Consider the following 22,352-nt stretch of genomic DNA (forward strand, 5'->3'; position numbering starts at 1 on the left):
AACCATACTGTAAGGGGTCCTGAAGAGTGGCTGACTCTTCAAAAGATTGTTCAGGAGGTCATTGGTTGGTCGATATGAGCAATGGGTCTTGGAATTGATTTGTCACTACATGAAAGACAGATTTGTCAAGGAAATTTGTCAAACTGGACCTCGTCCTACGAGATCAGATTAACAAGCACCAATCTCATTACTATATTGAGATTTTGCAGAGCATTCAAAACTACCACTGTTCTTACCTTCTCTGTTTTGATTTTCTTCAGTGGTCGACACTCACTCTCAACCTCCTCCGACTCGTTTTTAATTCCCAACAGGTTGGAGATGGTATTGCTATCCACTGGTGCATTTCCTAAATCCAGCACTTGACCTGCAGTGCCATCTGGGCAGCTTGTGCCCTGAGCACATTCAAACGAACTGCCCTTTGACCCTGACCCCAACCCCAGCTGTTGTGCAGCATTTGGATCGTTCCCAGGAGGTGGCTGCACACCGCCACTGCTCTCACTTTTATCCTTTTTGCTTTTGCTCGATCCGCCCTCCTTCTCCTTTTTTGATCCGGCTCCATTTCGGACAGTCTTTGGGCCCTTTTCCGACCCTTTGGATGTGCTGTTGGAAGACCCCAGTCCGCTGGGGTTTGTCAAATCTCCAGATCGCCCCTGCAAGTCTTTCTTCCCATTTCCTGATTCTCCCACTGTGTAGAGGGAAGCAGCAGACACAGATTTACCCCCGTCCTTTGCATTCTTGCTTCTTTTTGCCTTCGATTTGCTCTCCTTGGCCTGAGGTGCTTGAACTGGCGTGACAAACTTAATATTCTCTGGCAGAGCTGCCACTGCACTTGGCACCGGGATGCTCCCATCTTTTGACCCTGACATTTCCATTTTCTGCTGGTCCTTTTCCAAGTCTGCATCCAAGTCAATGATTAAATTCCCAACTCCGATATCCCACTCATCCCCACTGTCGTAGGCATCAACAGCATTCGAATCCACACCTTTCCCAGCTGAACTGCTGCTGCTTAAGGACATCTTAGATTCACCTTCCTTGTGAAAAGATTCCTTTCTCTTCTCAGTGGTGCTGGACTAGTGCCGGTGTGTTAGGTTTTTATCGTGGCGTCCTCACAACTTCGCCTCCGATGTGAGTGCATCATCGCCTGGAAAAGGTAAGAAATTGTGCATGAGACTCAGAATAACTAGATGTGAATGGACAGAAAAATTACCTAACAATGAGCCGCCAAGCACTGATAGACACAGAAATTATGTGATGCCAATCTACCAGATACCAAAACACAGACAAGTCACTCAAACAAAATCTACCAGCTCCGGCTGAGCTCCAGGCAGTGATGGGAAAATAACAAGGGGATGGTTAGAGACAGAAATATCAAGAGAATTACTAACAGAGAAGTTGGCAGTCTGCAGACTTCATAAGGCAGACTGGCATATGGAAAGAATTCATGTTACTCCAGAACCAGGTATATATTTTAATCCCAATAAACCCTGAGCAAATTTTCCATGAAGAGTGCAAGGGTCACACAATCATTCACTAATAAAACAGGTTGGTGGACGCTAGGGTTGAGGGCCTTGCCAAGAGAAAACCGCCAAAAATGCTTGCCCTTTGAGCAGCTCCGATTTTCCACAGCTGAAACTGGATACCAGCACTTGAGAACACAAGGGTAAACAATGGAGGATACAAGAGTTCAACCATATTCAGTGAGGGGAAAAAAATGTCTCATGAGGAAAATCTGAAATCCTTTCCAGTTAACTCTCACTCTACTTGCCTTCATCTTTCAACTCCCTGCCCATCTCATCCTCATTCAAGGTCATAGTGCACAGCACTTTAACCCTCACTCCAGCATTAAAAAACATCCATTGGCTATTCAAAGGCATTCACCACGTCTTTATTGAAAAACGCAAGTCAATTTGAACTCTTGTTCTTTACTTGTTGTTATACAGTGCCCTGGACATGAACTGACTTGTCCTCCCTAGTCCGACAAAAGGGCTTTATCCAGGCTGACTCTTCCACTTCTACTTCTCACAAATGCTAACACCCAATACGTTAACCTGGTTTTCTCTTTCAGATGCAAATTAACCTGCTGTGCTTGTGCACCATTTTGCATTCTTCTTTTAGACAGCCACCCTGAGGCCCTCTCAATTATCTTGGACGGGGTGGAGAGAAACCTCCTGGAGCCTTCCCTCAAATTAAAAGGGTGGGGTAGAGCCCAGAGGGTGGACAGCATACCTGAAAAGACATAGCGAGACAGGTTGGAAGGCATTCCTTGTTCTAAAAACAAAAAAACTGCGGATGCTGGAAATACAAAACAAAAACAGAATTACCTGGAAAAACTCAGCAGGTCTGGCAGCATCGGCGGAGAAGAAAAGAGTTGACGTTTCGAGTCCTCATGACCCTTCGACAGAACTTGAGTTCGAGTCCAGGAAAGAGCTGAAATATAAGCTGGTTTAAGGTGTGTGTGTGGGGGGCGGAGAGATAGAGAGACAGAGAGGTGGAGGGGGTTGGTGTGGTTGTAGGGACAAACAAGCAGTGATAGAAGCAGATCATCAAAAGATGTCAACGACAATAGGACATCTTTTGATGATCTGCTTCTATCACTGCTTGTTTGTCCCTACAACCACACCAACCCCCTCCACCTCTCTGTCTCTCTATCTCTCCGCCCCCCACACACACACCTTAAACCAGCTTATATTTCAGCTCTTTCCTGGACTCGAACTCAAGTTCTGTCGAAGGGTCATGAGGACTCGAAACGTCAACTCTTTTCTTCTCCGCCGATGCTGCCAGACCTGCTGAGTTTTTCCAGGTAATTCTGTTTTTGTTTTCCTTGTTCTTATATTCTTAAATTTAAACAAAAGGCTTTAATCTATTACACAGCCACCTAGCTCACCCCAGTTGGCATTCTAGGGTGGCATTCCAAATTAAGTCAGAAAAACAACTGGTAGGAAAATGAAGGAATTTTACAACATTTCTGGATACAGAAAAAGGGCCTTATCATATCATCAGCGTGTCCCCAAAGTGCTTTACGCAAATGGATTACTTCTGGAGTGCAGTCAACGTTAAGTAAACAAATGCAACAGCCGTTTTGCATACACAGCAAATAAACTCGTTTTAGGGTAAGCAAAGAATTTGGCCAGGATATCAGGAGAACACCCTGTTCTTTTTAAACAGCACCATGAGATTTTTAACCTCCACCTGATCAAACAAAGCGTTAATCTCTCATCCCAACCGCAGCAGCACACAAGTGTCAGCCTCCATTATGTACTCCAGATTATGATTGGGTTTGGACCCATAACCTTCAGGCTGGGGAATGAGGCTCCAAGCTCACCTAGCTCACCCCAGATAAGGCTCCAAGCTAAACTGTGCTGGCACAGCCTGTCAATGTGCAGGTCTGGTCTCATCATTTGGCTCTGCTTTAACCTTTAATCTACAAACCCTATTTTTCTGTATCCATTCTATGTAATCTACTTAATTAACTTAATTAACCACAGTTGTCAGGGACCATGAGTTGACAACTTCATAGCTGTAAAAGCACAGTCAGAAACAACAAATTTAAGAAGGTAAAACTGTTGAAAATGTCAATTAATCTTTTCTAGTTATCCTCACTGCAGTAAGGAATACTAGCTAACCTGATAATTAGTTCTGTTGAAGAGTCATACAGACTCGAACCGTTAACTGTGTTCCTCTCCGCAGATGCTGTCAGACCTGCTGAATTTTTCCAGGTATTTTTATTTTTGTTTTGGATTTCCAGCATCCAGTTTTTTGCTTTTATGATAATCAGGTTGTTCAATATACTACAGGATTTTACAGAGTGGGATCATAGAAGTTTACAGAAAGTTTATCCATCCCAGCCAAAAAACAAGCAATCCAGCCTAATCCCACTTTCCAGCTCTTGGTCTGTAACCTTGTAAAGACACTTCAAGTGTACATACGAGTACATTTTAAATGCAATGAGGATTTCTCCCTCTACTGCCCTTTCATGCAGTGAGTTCCAGACACCCAGCATCCTCTGGGTGAAATTACTTTAAATCTATATCCCAGATTTTTAAACCTTTTCTCATTGGTTCGTGGAAGTGTTGCTGGTAAGGTCAACATTTATTGCCTATCCCTAATTGCATTTTTAAGTGGCAGCGGTGAGCCATCTTCTTAACCACTGCAGTCTAACTGGTGGAGTTGCACCCATTGTGCTGATTGGGGTGGGGGATTCTGGTTTTTGACTCAGCGACAGTGAAGGAACAGCGATATAGTTCCAAGTTAGGTTGGTGTGTTTTGCAGGGGAACCTGCTGGTCACAATGATTCCATGTGTCTGCTGCCCTTGTTTATCTAGGTGGTAGAGGTCAGGGGTTTGGAACGTGCTATCAAAGGAAGTTTGGCAAGTTGCTGCAATGCACCTTGGAGATGGTACACACTGCTGCCACTGTGCACCTGTGGTGGAGGATATCAATGTTTCAGGAAGGGATGTCAATCAAGTGGGATGCTTGGTCCTGGATGGTGCTGACCTTGTTCAATGTTGTGGGAGCTGCACTCATTCAAGCATGTGGAGAGTATGCCATCACACACCTGACTTGTGCCTTGTAGATGGTGGACAGGCTGCAAGAGGGGAGTTACTCATCACAGAATTCCCAGTATCTACTCGCTTTTGTCGCCACAGTACTTATATGGCTGGTCCAGTTCAGTTTCTGGTCAATGGTGACCACCAGGCAGGGGATTCAGTGATGCGAATGCCACTGAACATCTATTAAGAGAAATAAGTTCTTCCTATCTACTCTATCTTAGCCCTACATAACTTTAAACACATAAATTAAATCTTCCCTCGGCTTCCTCTGTTCCAAAAAAAAGTCAGAAATATTTGAAGAGTTGCAGAGCTGAAGCTAATAGACCCAGGACAGGATGGTCGCTGTATGTATATCATGGGATGCTTAAGGAAACCAGGAAGGAAACTTGTACAGCACCGACTATTAAAACACCTAAAGAGTTCTACAGGACTGGGATAAACTAATGTGGCAATCATCTTAAAAAAACAGTAACATTTGACACAGGCAAATACAAGCCCATTATCCCAACAGCAATAAGACATACAAAAGCAGAAGCTATCTATTGAAGAAATACAGTCTACACCTCATAACTCAAATTGCCTTTGTTATGCCAAAATAAAATAATTCGAAGTAACTTTGAACAGTAGTCAATGTTTGACTGACAGTAACTATAAGAAACAACAGCCTTGTTGTGAAAGGGATAATCATACAAGGCAATATCTGACTTTCTTTCTGTGATGCCAAAGATAAAGTAAATTGTGCGCCTCCTCATGGTTTACTGCCCCATGAAAGATTTCTAATTAAGTTAAAATCCACAGGAAGCTAGGGTAAAGAACTGGATAAGCAGCTGGTTTAAAAAAATAGGAAAGAAGAGTACTCGCAATGCACACCATTTCCATTCCATCTTGTACAAAGAAGTTTCATATTGCGATAACATCCAGGAGCAACCTCAAAAACAGAAATCTGACTTTTAAAAAAGCAGTGAATTAATGGTCACATCTCCTGATATTGGAGAGGCTGAATATCATATGGTCTAGTACGACCTCAAGTCTTTAAGCATTCCGATTATACCTGTACACAGCTCAGCGGCGAGAAGATGGGTCAACTCTGCAAGCAAGGTTGAATTATCCCATCTCTTTAAATCTCCCATTCAACGGGAACAATATGGCTAATACATTAAATACTGTATTGATCATCCACAATGGAGCTAACTTCTAGTAGAAGCCCTTTTGCTTTCTCAACTATGGGCACTGCCCAGTCTTGTGGCAGGCACGTTTGAAAACATTACCATTTCATTCCAGACACCCATATGACGTAGGGAGGAAATATTTTGTTCCGAATCCTGTGGGTGGGTTTCTGCAATCTATGGGACTCAGGGAGGTTTGTGCAATAAATGTATCACCCAGTCATTAATCATATGGCCCCTTTTACAAAATAGGACCCATCAGCAACAACAACATGCACTTGTACAGCACCTTTAAGGTAGTAAAATGTCACAAGGCACTTCACAAGGATGTCATCAGACAAAATTTAATACCGACCCACGTAAACAGATAATAGAGACAGGTGACCAAAAGTTTCACCAAAGAGGTAGGTTTTAAGAAGCATCTGAAAGGAGATAGGGAAGGAGAGGGGAGGTTTATGAACTATACAGCTGAAAGCACAGGCACTCTTAGTGGAGCAAAGGAAATCAGGGGTGTGCAAAATGCCCGAATTTTTTGGGAGCTCAGAGATCTTGGAGGATTGTAGGGATGATGAAAGTTAGAGAGAGAATTTAATCTGCTTTATTTTAATGACATACTAAAACACTGGTTCGACCCTATTACGTCCAGTTTTGGGTGTGAAACTTCAGGAAGGATGTGAAGGCCTTAGAGAGGGTTCAGAAAAGATTCACGAAAATTCTTCCAGGGATGAGGAACTTCAGTTACATAGGCAGATTGGAGTAATTGGGACTGTTCTTATTGAAAAAGGGTAGAGAGGAAATCTGATAAAGGTGTTCAAAATCATGATGGGTCTGAACAGAGCAGATAGGGAGAAACTGTTCCCACTGGTGGAAGGACCGGGGACCAGAGGGCACCAATTTAAGGCAACTGGCAAAAGAAGCAGTGGCAACATAAGGAAAAACTTTTTTATGCAGCGAGTGATTAGGATCTGGAATGCACTGACAGAGTATGTGGTGAAGGCAGGGTCAATTGAGGCTTTCAAAAGGGAATTGGATCATGATCAGAAAAGGAAAAACATTGCATGGCTAGGGGAAAAGGCAGGGGAATGGCACTGAGTGAATTGTTCCTTCAGAGCCTAGCACAGAACGACAGAACAAGTGGCCTCCTTCTGTGCTAAAGCCATTCTATATGGACGGGTGAGACCATGGATGGATTTGAACAAGGGATAAAATATTCATTTTGCCTCAATTCCATGTAAAATGATAGAATCATACATCAGATGCAAAGTGAAAGATTATTTTGTGCAATAAATTTAAGGGTGTTTGTGGAAAGGATGTTTCCTCTTGTGGGAAATCTAGAACTAGGGGTCACTGTTTAAAAATAACGGGGTCGCTCTTTTAAGACAGAGATGAGAAGAACATTTTTCTCTGAGGGTCATGAGTCTTTGGAACTCTTTCCTCAAAAGACGGTGGAAGCAGAGTCTTTGAGTATTTTTAAGGCGGAGCCAGATAGATTCTTGGTTAACAAGGGGGTGAAAGGTTATCGGGGGTAGGCAGGAATGTGGGGTTGAGGTTACAATCAGATCAGCCATGATCTTATTGAATGGCAGAGAGGGCTCGAAGGGCCGAGTGGCCCACTCCTGCTCCTAATTCGTATGTTCTTATGTAAAATGGATTCGGATAGGGGAAGATTCTGCCTGGTCAATGGACCATAGTAAGTCCTATGGCAACAATGGATCTTAGAAACATTTGACAAAGTTCCACATAAATGGCAACTGGTTAAATTTAAAGCAGTAAGGATGCAGGGTACAACTGACTGAACGGTGGAAAACAATGGGTAAATTTTAGAGGGTGTTACTTCAGGATGGCTGAGTGTGGATGCTCCCTGGATCAGTATTGGGATTAATACAGTTATGAATTTGTGTAGATGATTTGGACTCAATCCCGATTCAAATTGGTCAACCAGGAGGGGCTCTGAAATCAGGAGGGCATAAATTGTGCAGCGACTGGGCAAAATATCCAAACCGGCAGAAAGATAGCAGGCGAAATACAATAGAGGCAAATATAAGGTCCTACACATAGGAAAGGAAAAATGGGCCACAAATGTACACCAGGAATGACGTTAAAATTGGAAAAGAGGAAATCCTGGCAGTCCACTAAGATGCAACATGTCCAACCAATGCTGAACAACACCAAACAACAAAGCCCATTACTTAGAAATACACAGATACTAGGACACAGCAACAGGCCATTCAGCCTAACTAATCTATGCCAGCAGTTACATTCCCCATTCTGCTCCCCATCCCTCTATTCTCTTCTCCCTCCTAGTTCAGCAATGTCCTTTACGGAAGGAAATCTGCCACCCTCACCCAGTCTGCCTTATGCGTGACTCTAGACCCACAGCAATGTCCTCTGAAATGGCCTAGCAAGCCACTCAGTTCAAAGGGCAATTCGGGATAGGCAACAAGTGCTGGCCCCATCAGTAATGCTCACATCCCATGGAAGAATAAAGAAAAATAATCTAATTGGAGGCTGTAATGGGGAGGATTTGATGATCCTTCTGGATGGATATACCAAGATAGGCTAAAAGGCTTTCTTCATCTATAATTATCTGGTGATCTGATCTGGATAATTCAAACTGCCTGATGAGATGAAAGAGCAATGATCTACATTTTTTATTTCCATCTAATATTACAGTGTACACATGTATAAATTAATCATATCTACCTCAACATCAGTGCAGGCATCATCACCAATAGTTACAAATGAGTATGGTAGCTGTACTCCAGTTAAAAAGCATATGAAGGGTGTTTAAGTTATTCAGCTGGAAAGCAATCAGCTGTAGAGTGATGAACACAGCCACTCAGTGAACAAACAGTTTTAATATGCAAAGTAAAGTTCCCTCAGTTCCAACCTCAGGACCAGCTTCTAACTTTTTTTTCTCTTTCCCACACGAGCCACTTAGTGAAATTGTCCATTCAGTGTTGAGGGAGGGTCAGCTTGTGTCAAAGTTCACCGGAAAACTGCTGGCCTGCGGGAGAGACTGCCAAACTCATTTCATGTCAAACCCTTACAGCCCAGCAGGCAAAGGAGACTTCAGACAAACCCAGCAGCTTGGGATGACTTTGAATTCAAGGTACCAGGAATGAAAAGCTAGTGTCTAAACCACCATCCTATCCAGTTTGTTCACTGTGAATAGCTGAAAAATAAAAAGCGAGAATGTGATCCAGATTTGGTAAAAAAACAAAAAAAAGCAGCTTACATAAGCATTGAAAATTGGAAACCTGAATTATGGGCAATTTGTTGGAATCAATTTCTCCATTAATTAGGGTAGAATGAATCTGGACTGATTGATTTTCAGGGTATTGTACGCCAAGTATTATACTGTATTGCAGCAAGTAGTTCAATACATAGTTTGCCAGTGTATTTAATAGAGGCTTAGAAGTGATTCTAACAAAGAATGACAATAGTTTGTCCAAGGCCACAGCTCCTCATATGGTGAATTTTCCAAATCAAGAAGCCAGGTGTTTCCCTGCAGAGATCTGAAAACAGTCAATTCAGATCACTATATTGTACATTTCCCAGCTCCTGGAACAGCAGTTATACATAGTGTGCATATCCTCCCTTTCAAAGAGAGAAAAGAGTCTGTGGGGAGGCAAATGATTTAAATGGGGAAGCCAAAAAGAAACTGTAATAAATATTTATAAGATCAGCCTCTTCCAAAGGTTGAGTCCGGAACAAACCGGGTCTGCTTGGCCTATGTTGAACAGCAGAGCAAAGCCTCCTCCAGAATTAAAGGCGTCAACAAAACAGTGCTTTACTGCATCAAACAAAGATCCTCTTGGCAGTCACAAGGTATCATCCCATCTTCTCCTGCATGACTGCCAAGAGCAGTTCCACAGAATCAGGCCATTCAGCCCAAATGGACAATGCCAGTGTTTATGCTCCACACCCCCTCCTATCTTTCTTCATCTAACTATCAGGATACCACTATTCCTCTCTTCTTCATGCATTTTCCCAGCTTCCCTGTCAATGCACCTACACCATTCAACCACTCCCAATCTCTTGGGTAAGAAGCTTTCTCCTGAATTTATTAGTGGCTATCTCACATAGAAAGACCTAGTTTTAGCCTCCCCCACAAATAGATCAAACCATTCCATAACCTTAAAGACTATCAGGTCACATCTTTTCTTTTGCACTGAAAAAAGCTCCAGCCTGTTCAATCTTTTTTGGCAGGCAAAAAACTTTCAGTTCTGGTACCATCCATGTAAAAGCGTTTTTGCACCTTCTCCAGTGCCTTGATTTCTTTTTCAGACCAGAACTGTGCACAGAAACTTACTTTAACCCATTCCATGAAAATAGTGTGCAGTAGTGAGGGGGCAGAGGGGCATGAAGAGCTGAGTGAAGCAAAGGGGAAACTGAGAAAATAAACACACATGCTCTGCTTTGAAGCTTACTCTCACCTCACCTTTCCGGAACTTCGAGAGCAAAATCTTAAATTTTATCCCAATAATTTCATTACATCGCCAACAAGGCAAACAAAAGTCAGACCCAATCATAGAATTCCAATGGAGCAAACCTCTTCCCATGTTGCTGCATTTCCCATCCTATCTTTTCACCCAATCATAACCTCTCCTCAGGTAATGCTAAGCACATTAAACACAATTCAACCAACTACCAGATCTCACTGTGTGACATTAGTGCAAATCGAACACGCAGATGCTGCAGTAGATGATGTACACTTCAAAGAGATGTTGCGACTGATTGATGAGATGAAGGGTTGAATGGCTGCAGCAAGGAGAGCTGGAAGCTAGTCACATTTATCTGTAATTTACATTAAGACTTGAACATGGAAGATCTTAGCAAAGCTATCCTTCACAGTACACACATCACTGAAAAGAAACAAATTAGCCCGAGTACCAAATGTCTTTCACAGCTTTCATGTTTATTAACTGCTAAAAATGACTTTTAAAGAAATTGCCCATCGCCCACTGATCAATAAATATACATGTGCACATGCACACACAATGGAAGAGTTGGAAAAGTTTAGAAACTCAGTCCATATCACAGGTAGAGCCTACACTACAAGATGACAGCTGACGTAGAAAAATTAAATGGGAAACACTAACAGAAAGAAGGAAAGGCTTTTCTTTATATAGCGTTTGGCACAACTTCAAGCTGTCCCAAAGCACATCACAAACAATTAAATTCTTTTGAAGTGCAATCACTGTTGTAATGTAGGAAACACAGCAGTCAATTTGTGCACAGCAAGCTCCCAAACACAGCAATGTGATAATGACATGGTCACGTGTTTTGGTGATGCTGACTGAAGGATAAATATTCGCCAAGACAATGCGGAGAGCACTCTTGCTCTTCTTCAAAGCAATCCCATGGGATCTTTTACACCTACCCGAGGGGGAGATGGCGCCTCAGTTTAATACAGCAATTCATAATGGGAAATGGTAACAGAAAAGTTGATGACAGGAAAATAAGGTTCGTGGACATGAAGTGCCTGCTCGATATATAATAAATGGATAAAGATTCTCTTAGACACCTTGAATCTCAAAACATTCTCTATTTCAAAAGTGGGGAAATGCTGTGAGTACTGGCACTCCCCCAAACATTCCCTCTCAGTAAACTGAAACTCTCCAGGGCACTCCCTGTTTTAAAGTCCAATAAAACAAAACACCATCAGCTCCCAGAAGAAAATGAGTACAGGAAACATATTTTATTAGGATGCAGCAAAAGAGTCAAAGAAGGAGAGACCAAACTTCAGAAATCAAATGACAAACAGAAATCTGATGATCACTTCAACCGGCACAGATCCATTGCAGACTCTCGGTTGCAAACCTTTACTTCCTTCTACTGTTGCACCATCTCTGGCCAGCCAGCAGGTTAAACACCTGCAATCAACACACTCAAAACAGATACTGCTCCATTTCCATGGGAACTCTCCAGGAAGCACTCAAAATCTCTCCCCTTTCTGCGCGTGAGTTCTAAACATTTTGTAACAGATGGATCAAATCACGCAGGAGCTGACAGCACCTTCTGCCCCAGAGAAGGCACTGCTTAGCAAACACACAGGGACCCCTCAGCAGAAACATCCATGTTCTATTTGGAAATGACAAATTATTTTTCCCAGATAGTCAGCAAAGAAAAAGCAGAGCACAGCCTGAATGTCAACAGGTTAAAGAGCTTACAGTCTCATTTTTACACCAACTCTTCGTGATTAAATACCTAAGGTGCACATTTATTTTCTAAACACCAAACACACATTCAATCTGAGGACACCTGTGCTCGAGAACCAGCTGCATCTTCCCTCTGTTTATTCTGCTGGCAAGACAGCTCCTGACAAAAGTCTTAGCATTAATCAGGTAAATGGAGAGCAGGGGCTGGAACACAGGAACCATACAGATAAGCATCTCTCAGGGTTTAGATAGACAGTAAGAGAATAATACATCTGCTACGGACAACAACTCTAAACATGAGGGAGTACTCTCTACAACACTCTGAGACTCTAGTTCCACAGCCAACACATGAAGAATTACCTTGCCTTCATAATGATGAGACAGAGGGGTGCAGCGGGAGACTCAGCGGGAGGATTTGCAGTTTATATTGTTTTTCAGCTGCTGCTCCCATTGCCTGGGAAGTCCTGCAGCCACTAGCCAGCTGAAGGGACAATGGACAGATTTTGTCACAGCAGTCCATGTCCAAAAGCAGCAAGACCTGGACAATATCCAGACTTGGGCTGATCAGTGGCAACTAACATTTGTGCCACACAAGTGCCAGGCAATGACCATGTCCAGCAAGAGAGAATCTAACCACTGCCCCTCGACATTCAATGGCATTACCATCACCGAATCCCCCACAAGCAACATCCTGGGAGTTACCATTGACCAGAAACTGAACTGGACTAGCCATATAAATACTGTGGGTACAAGAGCAGGTCAGAGGCTAGGAAACCTGTGGCAAGTAACTCACCTCCTCACTCCCCAAAGCTTGTCCACCATCTACAAGGCACAAGTCAGGAGTGTGATGGAATACTCCCCACTTGCCTGGATAAATGCAGCTCCCACAACACTCAAGAAACTTGACACCATCCAGGACAAAGCAGCCAGCTTTATTGGCCTCTCATCCACAAGCATTCACTCCTTCCACCACCAATGCTCAGCGGCAGCAGTGTGTACCATCTACAAGATGCACTGCAGGAATTCACCAAGGCTCCTTAGACAGCACCCTTCAAACCCATGACCACTACCACCTAGAAGCACAAGGGCAGCAAATAGATGGGACCACCACCATCTGGAAGTTCCCCTCCTAACCACTCACCATCCTAACTTGGAAATATATCGTTGTTCATTCACTGTTGCTGGGTCAAAATCCTGGAACTCTCTCCCTAACAGCACTAAGAGTGTACCTATACCACATTTCAAGAAGGCAGCTTACCCACCACCTTCTCATGGACAATTAAGGATGGGCAATAAATGCTGGCCTAGCCAGCAAAGCCCATATCCTGTAAATGAAAGCAGCCAGGACTTTCCATTTCCAGTGGGCCTTAGTGGCCCAACACAAGCCACTCTAAGCACATCAGAATGCAACCTCGCTAACTTTGACACACAAGCATTATATCATGAATGCACCATGGGACAGTCTATCACTGGTGTACTGGCCTACGTTTTTCCCTCAACCCATTATATTAAAAAAAATGGTTATCTGGTCAATTCTATAATTGTTGTTTGTGAGATCATAATCTGCAGTACAAAATACCCAAATAAAACAACCAGACCAGCTGACAAAAGGAGCGGAGCTTTTAAGCAAACTGGACGATCGCCTCCCTGGTATCTCAATTTTCTAAATGCGGTTTCAAATTTCAGCCATGTCACCCAGGACACCAGACATTCCACTATAGGCAAATACACAGCTCTCAACTCCCTGGGCCCACAGAGACCCTGAGCAATCAGGCTAATGGAAAGCAGACAGTAGAAAAAATATAATAACAACATGCATTTATATAGCACCTTTAATATGGTAAAACCTCTCAAGGTGCTTCACAGGCACGTTATCAAACAAAATCTGAGTGAGCCAAATAAGATGACATTAGGACAGATGATCAAAAGCTTGGTCAAAGAGGTAAGTTTTGAGGACAGTCTTAAAAGGAGAGAAATTGGGGGACAGAGAGGTTTAGAGAGAGATTTTGAGAGCTCAGGGTCCACGGAGATGAAGGCACAGCCACCAATGATGGACTAAAGGGAATCAGGGTTGTGTAAAAGGCCAGGCTTAGAAGAGCGCAATGATCTTAGAGGCTGGTGGAGTTGTCAGAGGTGGAAAACAGCTGAATATCTTAAACCAGTCTTACCACTAAGTTAGCTAATATATATAATGGGCAAAGTATCACTGAGGAATCATTTACATCAAGTTCTTCCCCATCCCTGTGCAAAATACCAGGATAAAATGGCTTAAATTATCACTACTCTATGAGGAGCGATTCCGTCAGCCCCCAGACCTGGCACTGTATCTTCCTTCAACCACCAGACCTGGCACTGTATCTTCCTTCAACCCCCAGACCTGGCACTGTATCTCCCTTCAACCCCCAGACCTGGCACTGTATCTCCCTGCAACCCCCCAGACCAGGCACTGTATCTTCCTTCAACCACCAGACCTGGCACTGTATCTCCCTTCAATCCCCAGACCTGGCACTGTATCTCCCTTCAACACCCCAGACCTGGCACTGTATCTCCCATCAACCCTCAGACCGGGCACTGTATCTCCCTTCAACCCTCAGACCTAGCACTGTATCTCCCTTCAACCCCCCAGACCTGGCACTGTATCTTCCTTCAACCCCCAGACCTGGCACTGAATCGCCCTTCAACCCTCAGACCTGGCACTGAATCTCCAGTCAGCCCCCAGACCTGGCACTGAATCTCCAGTCAGCCCCCAGACCTGGCACTGAATCTCCAGTCAGCCCCCAGACCTGGCACTGAATCTCCACTCAGCCCCCAGACCTGGTACTGAATCTCCACTCAGCCCCCAGACCTGGCACTGAATCTCCAGTCAGCCCCCAGACCTGGCACTGAATCTCCAGTCAGCCCCCAGACCTGGCACTGAATCTCCAGTCAGCCCCCAGACCTGGCACTGAATCTCCAGTCAGCCCCCAGACCTGGCACTGAATCTCCACTCAGCCCCCAGACCTGGCACTGAATCTCCACTCAGCCCCCAGACCTGGCACTGAATCTCCACTCAGCCCCCAGACCTGGCACTGAATCTCCACTCAGCCCCCAGACCTGGCACTGAATCTCCACTCAGCCCCCAGACCTGGCACTGAATCTCCACTCAGCCCCCAGACCTGGCACTGAATCTCCACTCAGCCCCCAGACCTGGCACTGAATCTCCACTCAGCCCCCAGACCTGGCACTGAATCTCCACTCAGCCCCCAGACCTGGCACTGAATCTCCACTCAGCCCCCAGACCTGGCACTGAATCTCCACTCAGCCCCCAGACCTGGCACTGAATCTCCACTCAGCCCCCAGACCTGGCACTGAATCTCCACTCAGCCCCCAGACCTGGCACTGAATCTCCACTCAGCCCCCAGACCTGGCACTGAATCTCCACTCAGCCCCCAGACCTGGCACTGAATCTCCACTCAGCCCCCAGACCTGGCACTGAATCTCCACTCAGCCCCCAGACCTGGCACTGAATCTCCACTCAGCCCCCAGACCTGGCACTGAATCTCCACTCAGCCCCCAGACCTGGCACTGAATCTCCACTCAGCCCCCAGACCTGGCACTGAATCTCCACTCAGCCCCCAGACCTGGCACTGAATCTCCACTCAGCCCCCAGACCTGGCACTGAATCTCCACTCAGCCCCCAGACCTGGCACTGAATCTCCACTCAGCCCCCAGACCTGGCACTGAATCTCCAGTCAGCCCCCAGACCTGGCACTGAATCTCCATTCAGCCCCCAGACCTGGCACGGAATCTCCACTCAGCCCCCAGACCTGGCACGGAATCTCCACTCAGCCCCCAGACCTGGCACGGAATCTCCACTCAGCCCCCAGACCTGGCACGGAATCTCCACTCAGCCCCCAGACCTGGCACGGAATCTCCACTCAGCCCCCAGACCTGGCACTGAATCTCCACTCAGCCCCCAGACCTGGCACTGAATCTCCACTCAGCCCCCAGACCTGGCACTGAATCTCCACTCAGCCCCCAGACCTGGCACTGAATCTCCACTCAGCCCCCAGACCTGGCACTGAATCTCCACTCAGCCCCCAGACCTGGCACTGAATCTCCACTCAGCCCCCAGACCTGGCACTGAATCTCCACTCAGCCCCCAGACCTGGCACTGAATCTCCACTCAGCCCCCAGACCTGGCACTGAATCTCCACTCAGCCCCCAGACCTGGCACTGAATCTCCACTCAGCCCCCAGACCTGGCACTGAATCTCCACTCAGCCCCCAGACCTGGCACTGAATCTCCACTCAGCCCCCAGACCTGGCACTGAATCTCCACTCAGCCCCCAGACCTGGCACTGAATCTCCACTCAGCCCCCAGACCTGGCACTGAATCTCCACTCAGCCCCCAGACCTGGCACTGAATCTCCACTCAGCCCCCAGACCTGGCACTGAATCTCCACTCAGCCCCCAGACCTGGCACTGAATCTCCACTCAGCCCCCAGACCTGGCACTGAATCTCCACTCAGCCCCCAGACCTGGCACTGAATCTCCACTCAGCCCCCAGACCTGGCACTGAATCTCCAGTCAGCACCCAGACCTGGCACTGAATCTCCAGTCAGCACCCAGACCTGGCACTGAATCTCCACTCAGCCCCCAGACCTGGCACTGAATCTCCAGTCAGCCCCCAGACCTGGCACTGAATCTCCAGTCAGCCCCCAGACCTGGCACTGAATCTCAAGTCAGCCCCCAGACCTGGCACTGAATCTCCAGTCAGCCCCCAGACCTGGCACTGTATCTCCCTTCAACCCCCAGACCTGGCACTGTATCTCCCTTCAACCCCCAGACCTGGCACTGTATCTCCCTGCAACCCCCCAGACCAGGCACTGTATCTCCCTTCAACCACCAGACCTGCCACTGTATCTCCCTTCAAACCCCAGAACTGGCACTGTATCTCCCTTCAACACCCCAGACCTGGCACTGTATCTCCCAACAACCCTCAGACCTATCACTGTATCTCCTTTCAACCCCCCAGACCGGGCACTGTATCTTCCTTCAACCACCAGACCGGGCACTGTATCTTCCTTCAACCACCAGACCGGGCACTGTATCTTCCTTCAACCACCAGACCGGGCACTGTATCTTCCTTCAACCCCCAGACCTGGCACTGTATCATCCTTCAACCCCCAGACCTGGCACTGTATCGCCCTTCAACCCCCCAGACCTGGCACTGTATCGCCCTTCAACCCCCCAGACCTGGCACTGTATCTTCCTTCAACCACCAGACATGGCACTGTATCTTCCTTCAACCCCCAGACCTGGCACTGTATCGCCCTTCAACCCTCAGACCTGGCACTGAATCTCCAGTCAGCCCCCAGACCTGGCACTGAATCTCAAGTCAGCCCCCAGACCTGGCACTGAATCTCAAGTCAGCCCCCAGACCTGGCACTGAATCTCCAGTCAGCCCCCAGACCTGGCACTGAATCTCCACTCAGCCCCCAGACCTGGCACTGAATCTCCAGTCAGCCCCCAGACTTGGCACTGAATCTCCAGTCAGCCCCCAGACCTGGCACTGAACCTCCACTCAGCCCCCAGACCTGGCACTGAACCTCCACTCAGCCCCCAGACCTGGCACTGAATCTCCACTCAGCCCCCAGACCTGGCACTGAATCTCCACTCAGCCCCCAGACCTGGCACTGAATCTCCACTCAGCCCCCAGACCTGGCACTGAATCTCAAGTCAGCCCCCAGACCTGGCACTGAATCTCCACTCAGCCCCCAGACCTGGCACTGAATCTCCAGTCAGCCCCCAGACCTGGCACTGAATCTCCACTCAGCCCCCAGACCTGGCACTGAATCTCCACTCAGCCCCCAGACCTGGCACGGAATCTCCACTCAGCCCCCAGACCTGGCACGGAATCTCCACTCAGCCCCCAGACCTGGCACGGAATCTCCACTCAGCCCCCAGACCTGGCACGGAATCTCCACTCAGCCCCCAGACCTGGCACGGAATCTCCACTCAGCCCCCAGACCTGGCACGGAATCTCCACTCAGCCCCCAGACCTGGCACGGAATCTCCACTCAGCCCCCAGACCTGGCACGGAATCTCCACTCAGCCCCCAGACCTGGCACGGAATCTCCACTCAGCCCCCAGACCTGGCACGGAATCTCCACTCAGCCCCCAGACCTGGCACAGAATCTCCACTCAGCCCCCAGACCTGGCACGGAATCTCCACTCAGCCCCCAGACCTGGCACGGAATCTCCACTCAGGCCCCAGACCTGGCACGGAATCTCCACTCAGCCCCCAGACCTGGCACTGAATCTCCACTCAGCCCCCAGACCTGGCACTGAATCTCCACTCAGCCCCCAGACCTGGCACTGAATCTCCACTCAGCCCCCAGACCAGGCACTGAATCTCCACTCAGCCCCCAGACCTGGCACTGAATCTCCACTCAGCCCCCAGACCTGGCACTGAATCTCCACTCAGCCCCCAGACCTGGCACTGAATCTCCACTCAGCCCCCAGACCTGGCACTGAATCTCCACTCAGCCCCCAGACCTGGCACTGAATCTCCACTCAGCCCCCAGGCCTGGCACTGAATCTCCACTCAGCCCCCAGACCTGGCACTGAATCTCCACTCAGCCCCCAGACCTGGCACTGAATCTCCACTCAGCCCCCAGACCTGGCACTGAATCTCCAGTCAGCCCCCAGACCTGGCACTGAATCTCCAATCAGCCCCCAGACCTGGCACTGAATCTCCACTCAGCCCCCAGACCTGGCACTGAATCTCCACTCAGCCCCCAGACCTGGCACTGAATCTCCACTCAGCCCCCAGACCTGGCACTGAATCTCCACTCAGCCCCCAGACCTGGCACTGAATCTCCACTCAGCCCCCAGACCTGGCACTGAATCTCCACTCAGCCCCCAGACCTGGCACTGAATCTCCACTCAGCCCCCAGACCTGGCACTGAATCTCCACTCAGCCCCCAGACCTGGCACTGAATCTCCACTCAGCCCCCAGACCTGGCACTGAATCTCCACTCAGCCCCCAGACCTGGCACTGAATCTCCAGTCAGCCCCCAGACCTGGCACTGAATCTCCACTCAGCCCCCAGACCTGGCACTGAATCTCAAGTCAGCCCCCAGACCTGGCACTGAATCTCCACTCAGCCCCCAGACCTGGCACTGAATCTCCACTCAGCCCCCAGACCTGGCACTGAATCTCCACTCAGCCCCCAGACCTGGCACTGAATCTCCACTCAGCCCCCAGACCTGGCACTGAATCTCCACTCAGCCCCCAGACCTGGCACTGAATCTCCACTCAGCCCCCAGACCTGGCACTGAATCTCCACTCAGCCCCCAGACCTGGCACTGAATCTCCACTCAGCCCCCAGACCTGGCACTGAATCTCCACTCAGCCCCCAGACCTGGCACTGAATCTCCACTCAGCCCCCAGACCTGGCACTGAATCTCCACTCAGCCCCCAGACCTGGCACTGAATCTCCACTCAGCCCCCAGACCTGGCACTGAATCTCCACTCAGCCCCCAGACCTGGCACTGAATCTCCACTCAGCCCCCAGACCTGGCACTGAATCTCCACTCAGCCCCCAGACCTGGCACTGAATCTCCACTCAGCCCCCAGACCTGGCACTGAATCTCCACTCAGCCCCCAGACCTGGCACTGAATCTCCACTCAGCCCCCAGACCTGGCACTGAATCTCCACTCAGCCCCCAGACCTGGCACTGAATCTCCACTCAGCCCCCAGACCTGGCACTGAATCTCCACTCAGCCCCCAGACCTGGCACTGAATCTCCACTCAGCCCCCAGACCTGGCACTGAATCTCCACTCAGCCCCCAGACCTGGCACTGAATCTCCACTCAGCCCCCAGACCTGGCACTGAATCTCCACTCAGCCCCCAGACCTGGCACTGAATCTCCACTCAGCCCCCAGACCTGGCACTGAATCTCCACTCAGCCCCCAGACCTGGCACTGTATCTCCCGTCAGCCCCAGACCTAGCACTGTATCTCCCGTCAGCCCCCAGACCTGGCACTGTATCTCCCGTCAGCCACCAGACCTGGCACTGTATCTCCCGTAAACCCCAGACCTGGCACTGTATCTCCCGTCAACCCCCAGACCTGGCACTGTATCTCCATTCAACCCCCCAGACCAGGCACTGTATCTTCCTTCAACCCCCAGACCTGGCACTGTATCTCCCTTCAACCCCCAGACCTGGCACTGTATCTCCCTTCAACACCCCAGACCTGGCACTGTATCTCCCTTCAACCCCCAGACCTGGCACTGTATCGCCCTTCAACCCCCAGACCTGGCACTGTATCGCCCTTCAACCCTCAGACCTAGCACTGTATCGCCCTTCAACCCTCAGACCAAGCACTGTATCTCCCTTCAGCCCCCAGACCTGGCACTGAATCTCCACTCAGCCCCCAGAACTGGCACTGAATCTCCACTCAGCCCCCAGACCTGGCACTGAATCTCCACTCAGCCCCCAGACCTGGCACTGAATCTCCACTCAGCCCCCAGACCTGGCACTGAATCTCCACTCAGCCCCCAGACCTGGCACTGAATCTCCACTCAGCCCCCAGACCTGGCACTGAATCTCCACTCAGCCCCCAGACCTGGCACTGAATCTCCACTCAGCCCCCAGACCTGGCACTGAATCTCCACTCAGCCCCCAGACCTGGCACTGAATCTCCACTCAGCCCCCAGACCTGGCACTGAATCTCCACTCAGCCCCCAGACCTGGCACTGAATCTCCACTCAGCCCCCAGACCTGGCACTGAATCTCCACTCAGCCCCCAGACCTGGCACTGAATCTCCACTCAGCCCCCAGACCTGGCACTGAATCTCCACTCAGCCCCCAGACCTGGCACTGAATCTCCACTCAGCCCCCAGACCTGGCACTGAATCTCCACTCAGCCCCCAGACCTGGCACTGAATCTCCACTCAGCCCCCAGACCTGGCACTGAATCTCCACTCAGCCCCCAGACCTGGCACTGAATCTCCACTCAGCCCCCAGACCTGGCACTGAATCTCCAGTCAGCCCCCAGACCTGGCACTGTATCTCCCGTCAGCCCTCAGACCTGGCACTGTATCTCCCTTCAGTCCCCAGACCTGGCACTGTATCTGCCTTCAGCCCCCAGACCTGGCACTGTATCTCCCTTCAGTCCCCAGACCTGGCACTGTATCTCCCTTCAGTCCCCAGACCTGGCACTGTATCTCCCTTCAGTCCCCAGACCTGGCACTGTATCTCCCTTCAGTCCCCAGACCTGGCACTGTATCTCCCTTCAGTCCCCAGACCTGGCACTGTATCTCCCTTCAGTCCCCAGACCTGGCACTGTATCTCCCTTCAGTCCCCAGACCTGGCACTGTATCTCCCTTCAGTCCCCAGACCTGGCACTGTATCTCCCTTCAGTCCCCAGACCTGGCACTGTATCTCCCTTCAGTCCCCAGACCTGGCACTGTATCTCCCTTCAGTCCCCAGACCTGGCACTGTATCTCCCTTCAGTCCCCAGACCTGGCACTGTATCTCCTTCAGTCCCCAGACCTGGCACTGTATCTCCCTTCAGTCCCCAGACCTGGCACTGTATCTCCCTTCAGTCCCCAGACCTGGCACTGTATCTCCCTTCAGTCCCCAGACCTGGCACTGTATCTCCCTTCAGCCCCCAGACCTGGCACTGTATCTCCAGCCAGCCCCCAGACCTGGCACTGTATCTCCCGTCAGCCCCCAGACCTGGCACTGTATCGCCCATCAGCCCCCAGACCTGGCACTGTATCTCCATTCAACCCCCCAGACCAGGCACTGTATCTTCCTTCAACCACCAGACCTGGCACTGTATCTCCCTTCAACCCCCAGACCTGGCACTGTATCTCCCTTCAACCCCCCAGACCTGGCACTGTATCTCCCTTCAACCCCCAGACCTGGCACTGTATCTTCCTTCAACCACCAGACCTGGCACTGTATCGCCCTTCAACCTTCAGACTTGGCACTGAATATCCAGTCAGCCCCCAGACCTGGCACTGTATCTCCCTTCAGTCCCCAGACCTGGCACTGTATCGCCCTTCAGCCCCCAGACCTGGCACTGAATCTCCAGTCAGCCCCCAGACCTGGCACTGAATCTCCAGTCAGCCCCCAGACCTGGCACTGAATCTCCCTTCAACCCTCAGACCTGGCACTGTATCTACCTTCAACCCCCAGACCTGGCACTGTACCTCCCTTCAGCCCCCAGACCTGGCACTGAATCTCCACTCAGCCCCCAGACCTGGCACTGAATCTCCACTCAGCCCCCAGACCTGGCACTGAATCTCCACTCAGCCCCCAGACCTGGCACTGAATCTCCACTCAGCCCCCAGACCTGGCACTGAATCTCAAGTCAGCCCCCAGACCTGGCACTGAATCTCAAGTCAGCCCCCAGACCTGGCACTGAATCTCAAGTCAGCCCCCAGACCTGGCACTGAATCTCCACTCAGCCCC

The 22,352-nt window shown here is 49.3% G+C and overlaps 1 protein-coding gene across 5 annotated transcripts in view; it reads right to left on the reverse strand.

The window, feature by feature from the left end:
- Positions 1–22,352, reverse strand: part of LOC121272004 (zinc finger protein 609-like) — a 194,825-nt gene that overhangs the window by 153,874 nt on the left and 18,599 nt on the right. For 2 of the 5 annotated variants that reach the window (XM_041178353.1, XM_041178350.1), the window contains exons 1-2: positions 8,607–8,842; positions 237–1,141 (exon numbers count right to left, since the gene is read on the reverse strand). In XM_041178353.1, the coding sequence (XP_041034287.1) occupies positions 237–1,016 (780 nt within the window). In that variant the 5' untranslated portion in view covers positions 1,017–1,141; positions 8,607–8,842. Of the gene's footprint in view, positions 1–236; positions 1,142–8,419; positions 8,442–8,606; positions 8,843–22,352 lie in introns of those variants that run through there. The other 3 variants (XM_041178354.1, XM_041178352.1, XM_041178351.1) reach the window with 3 other exon arrangements.

This window comes from Carcharodon carcharias, chromosome 32 (assembly GCF_017639515.1).
Source record: "Carcharodon carcharias isolate sCarCar2 chromosome 32, sCarCar2.pri, whole genome shotgun sequence".
Taxonomy (NCBI): domain Eukaryota; kingdom Metazoa; phylum Chordata; class Chondrichthyes; order Lamniformes; family Lamnidae; genus Carcharodon; species Carcharodon carcharias.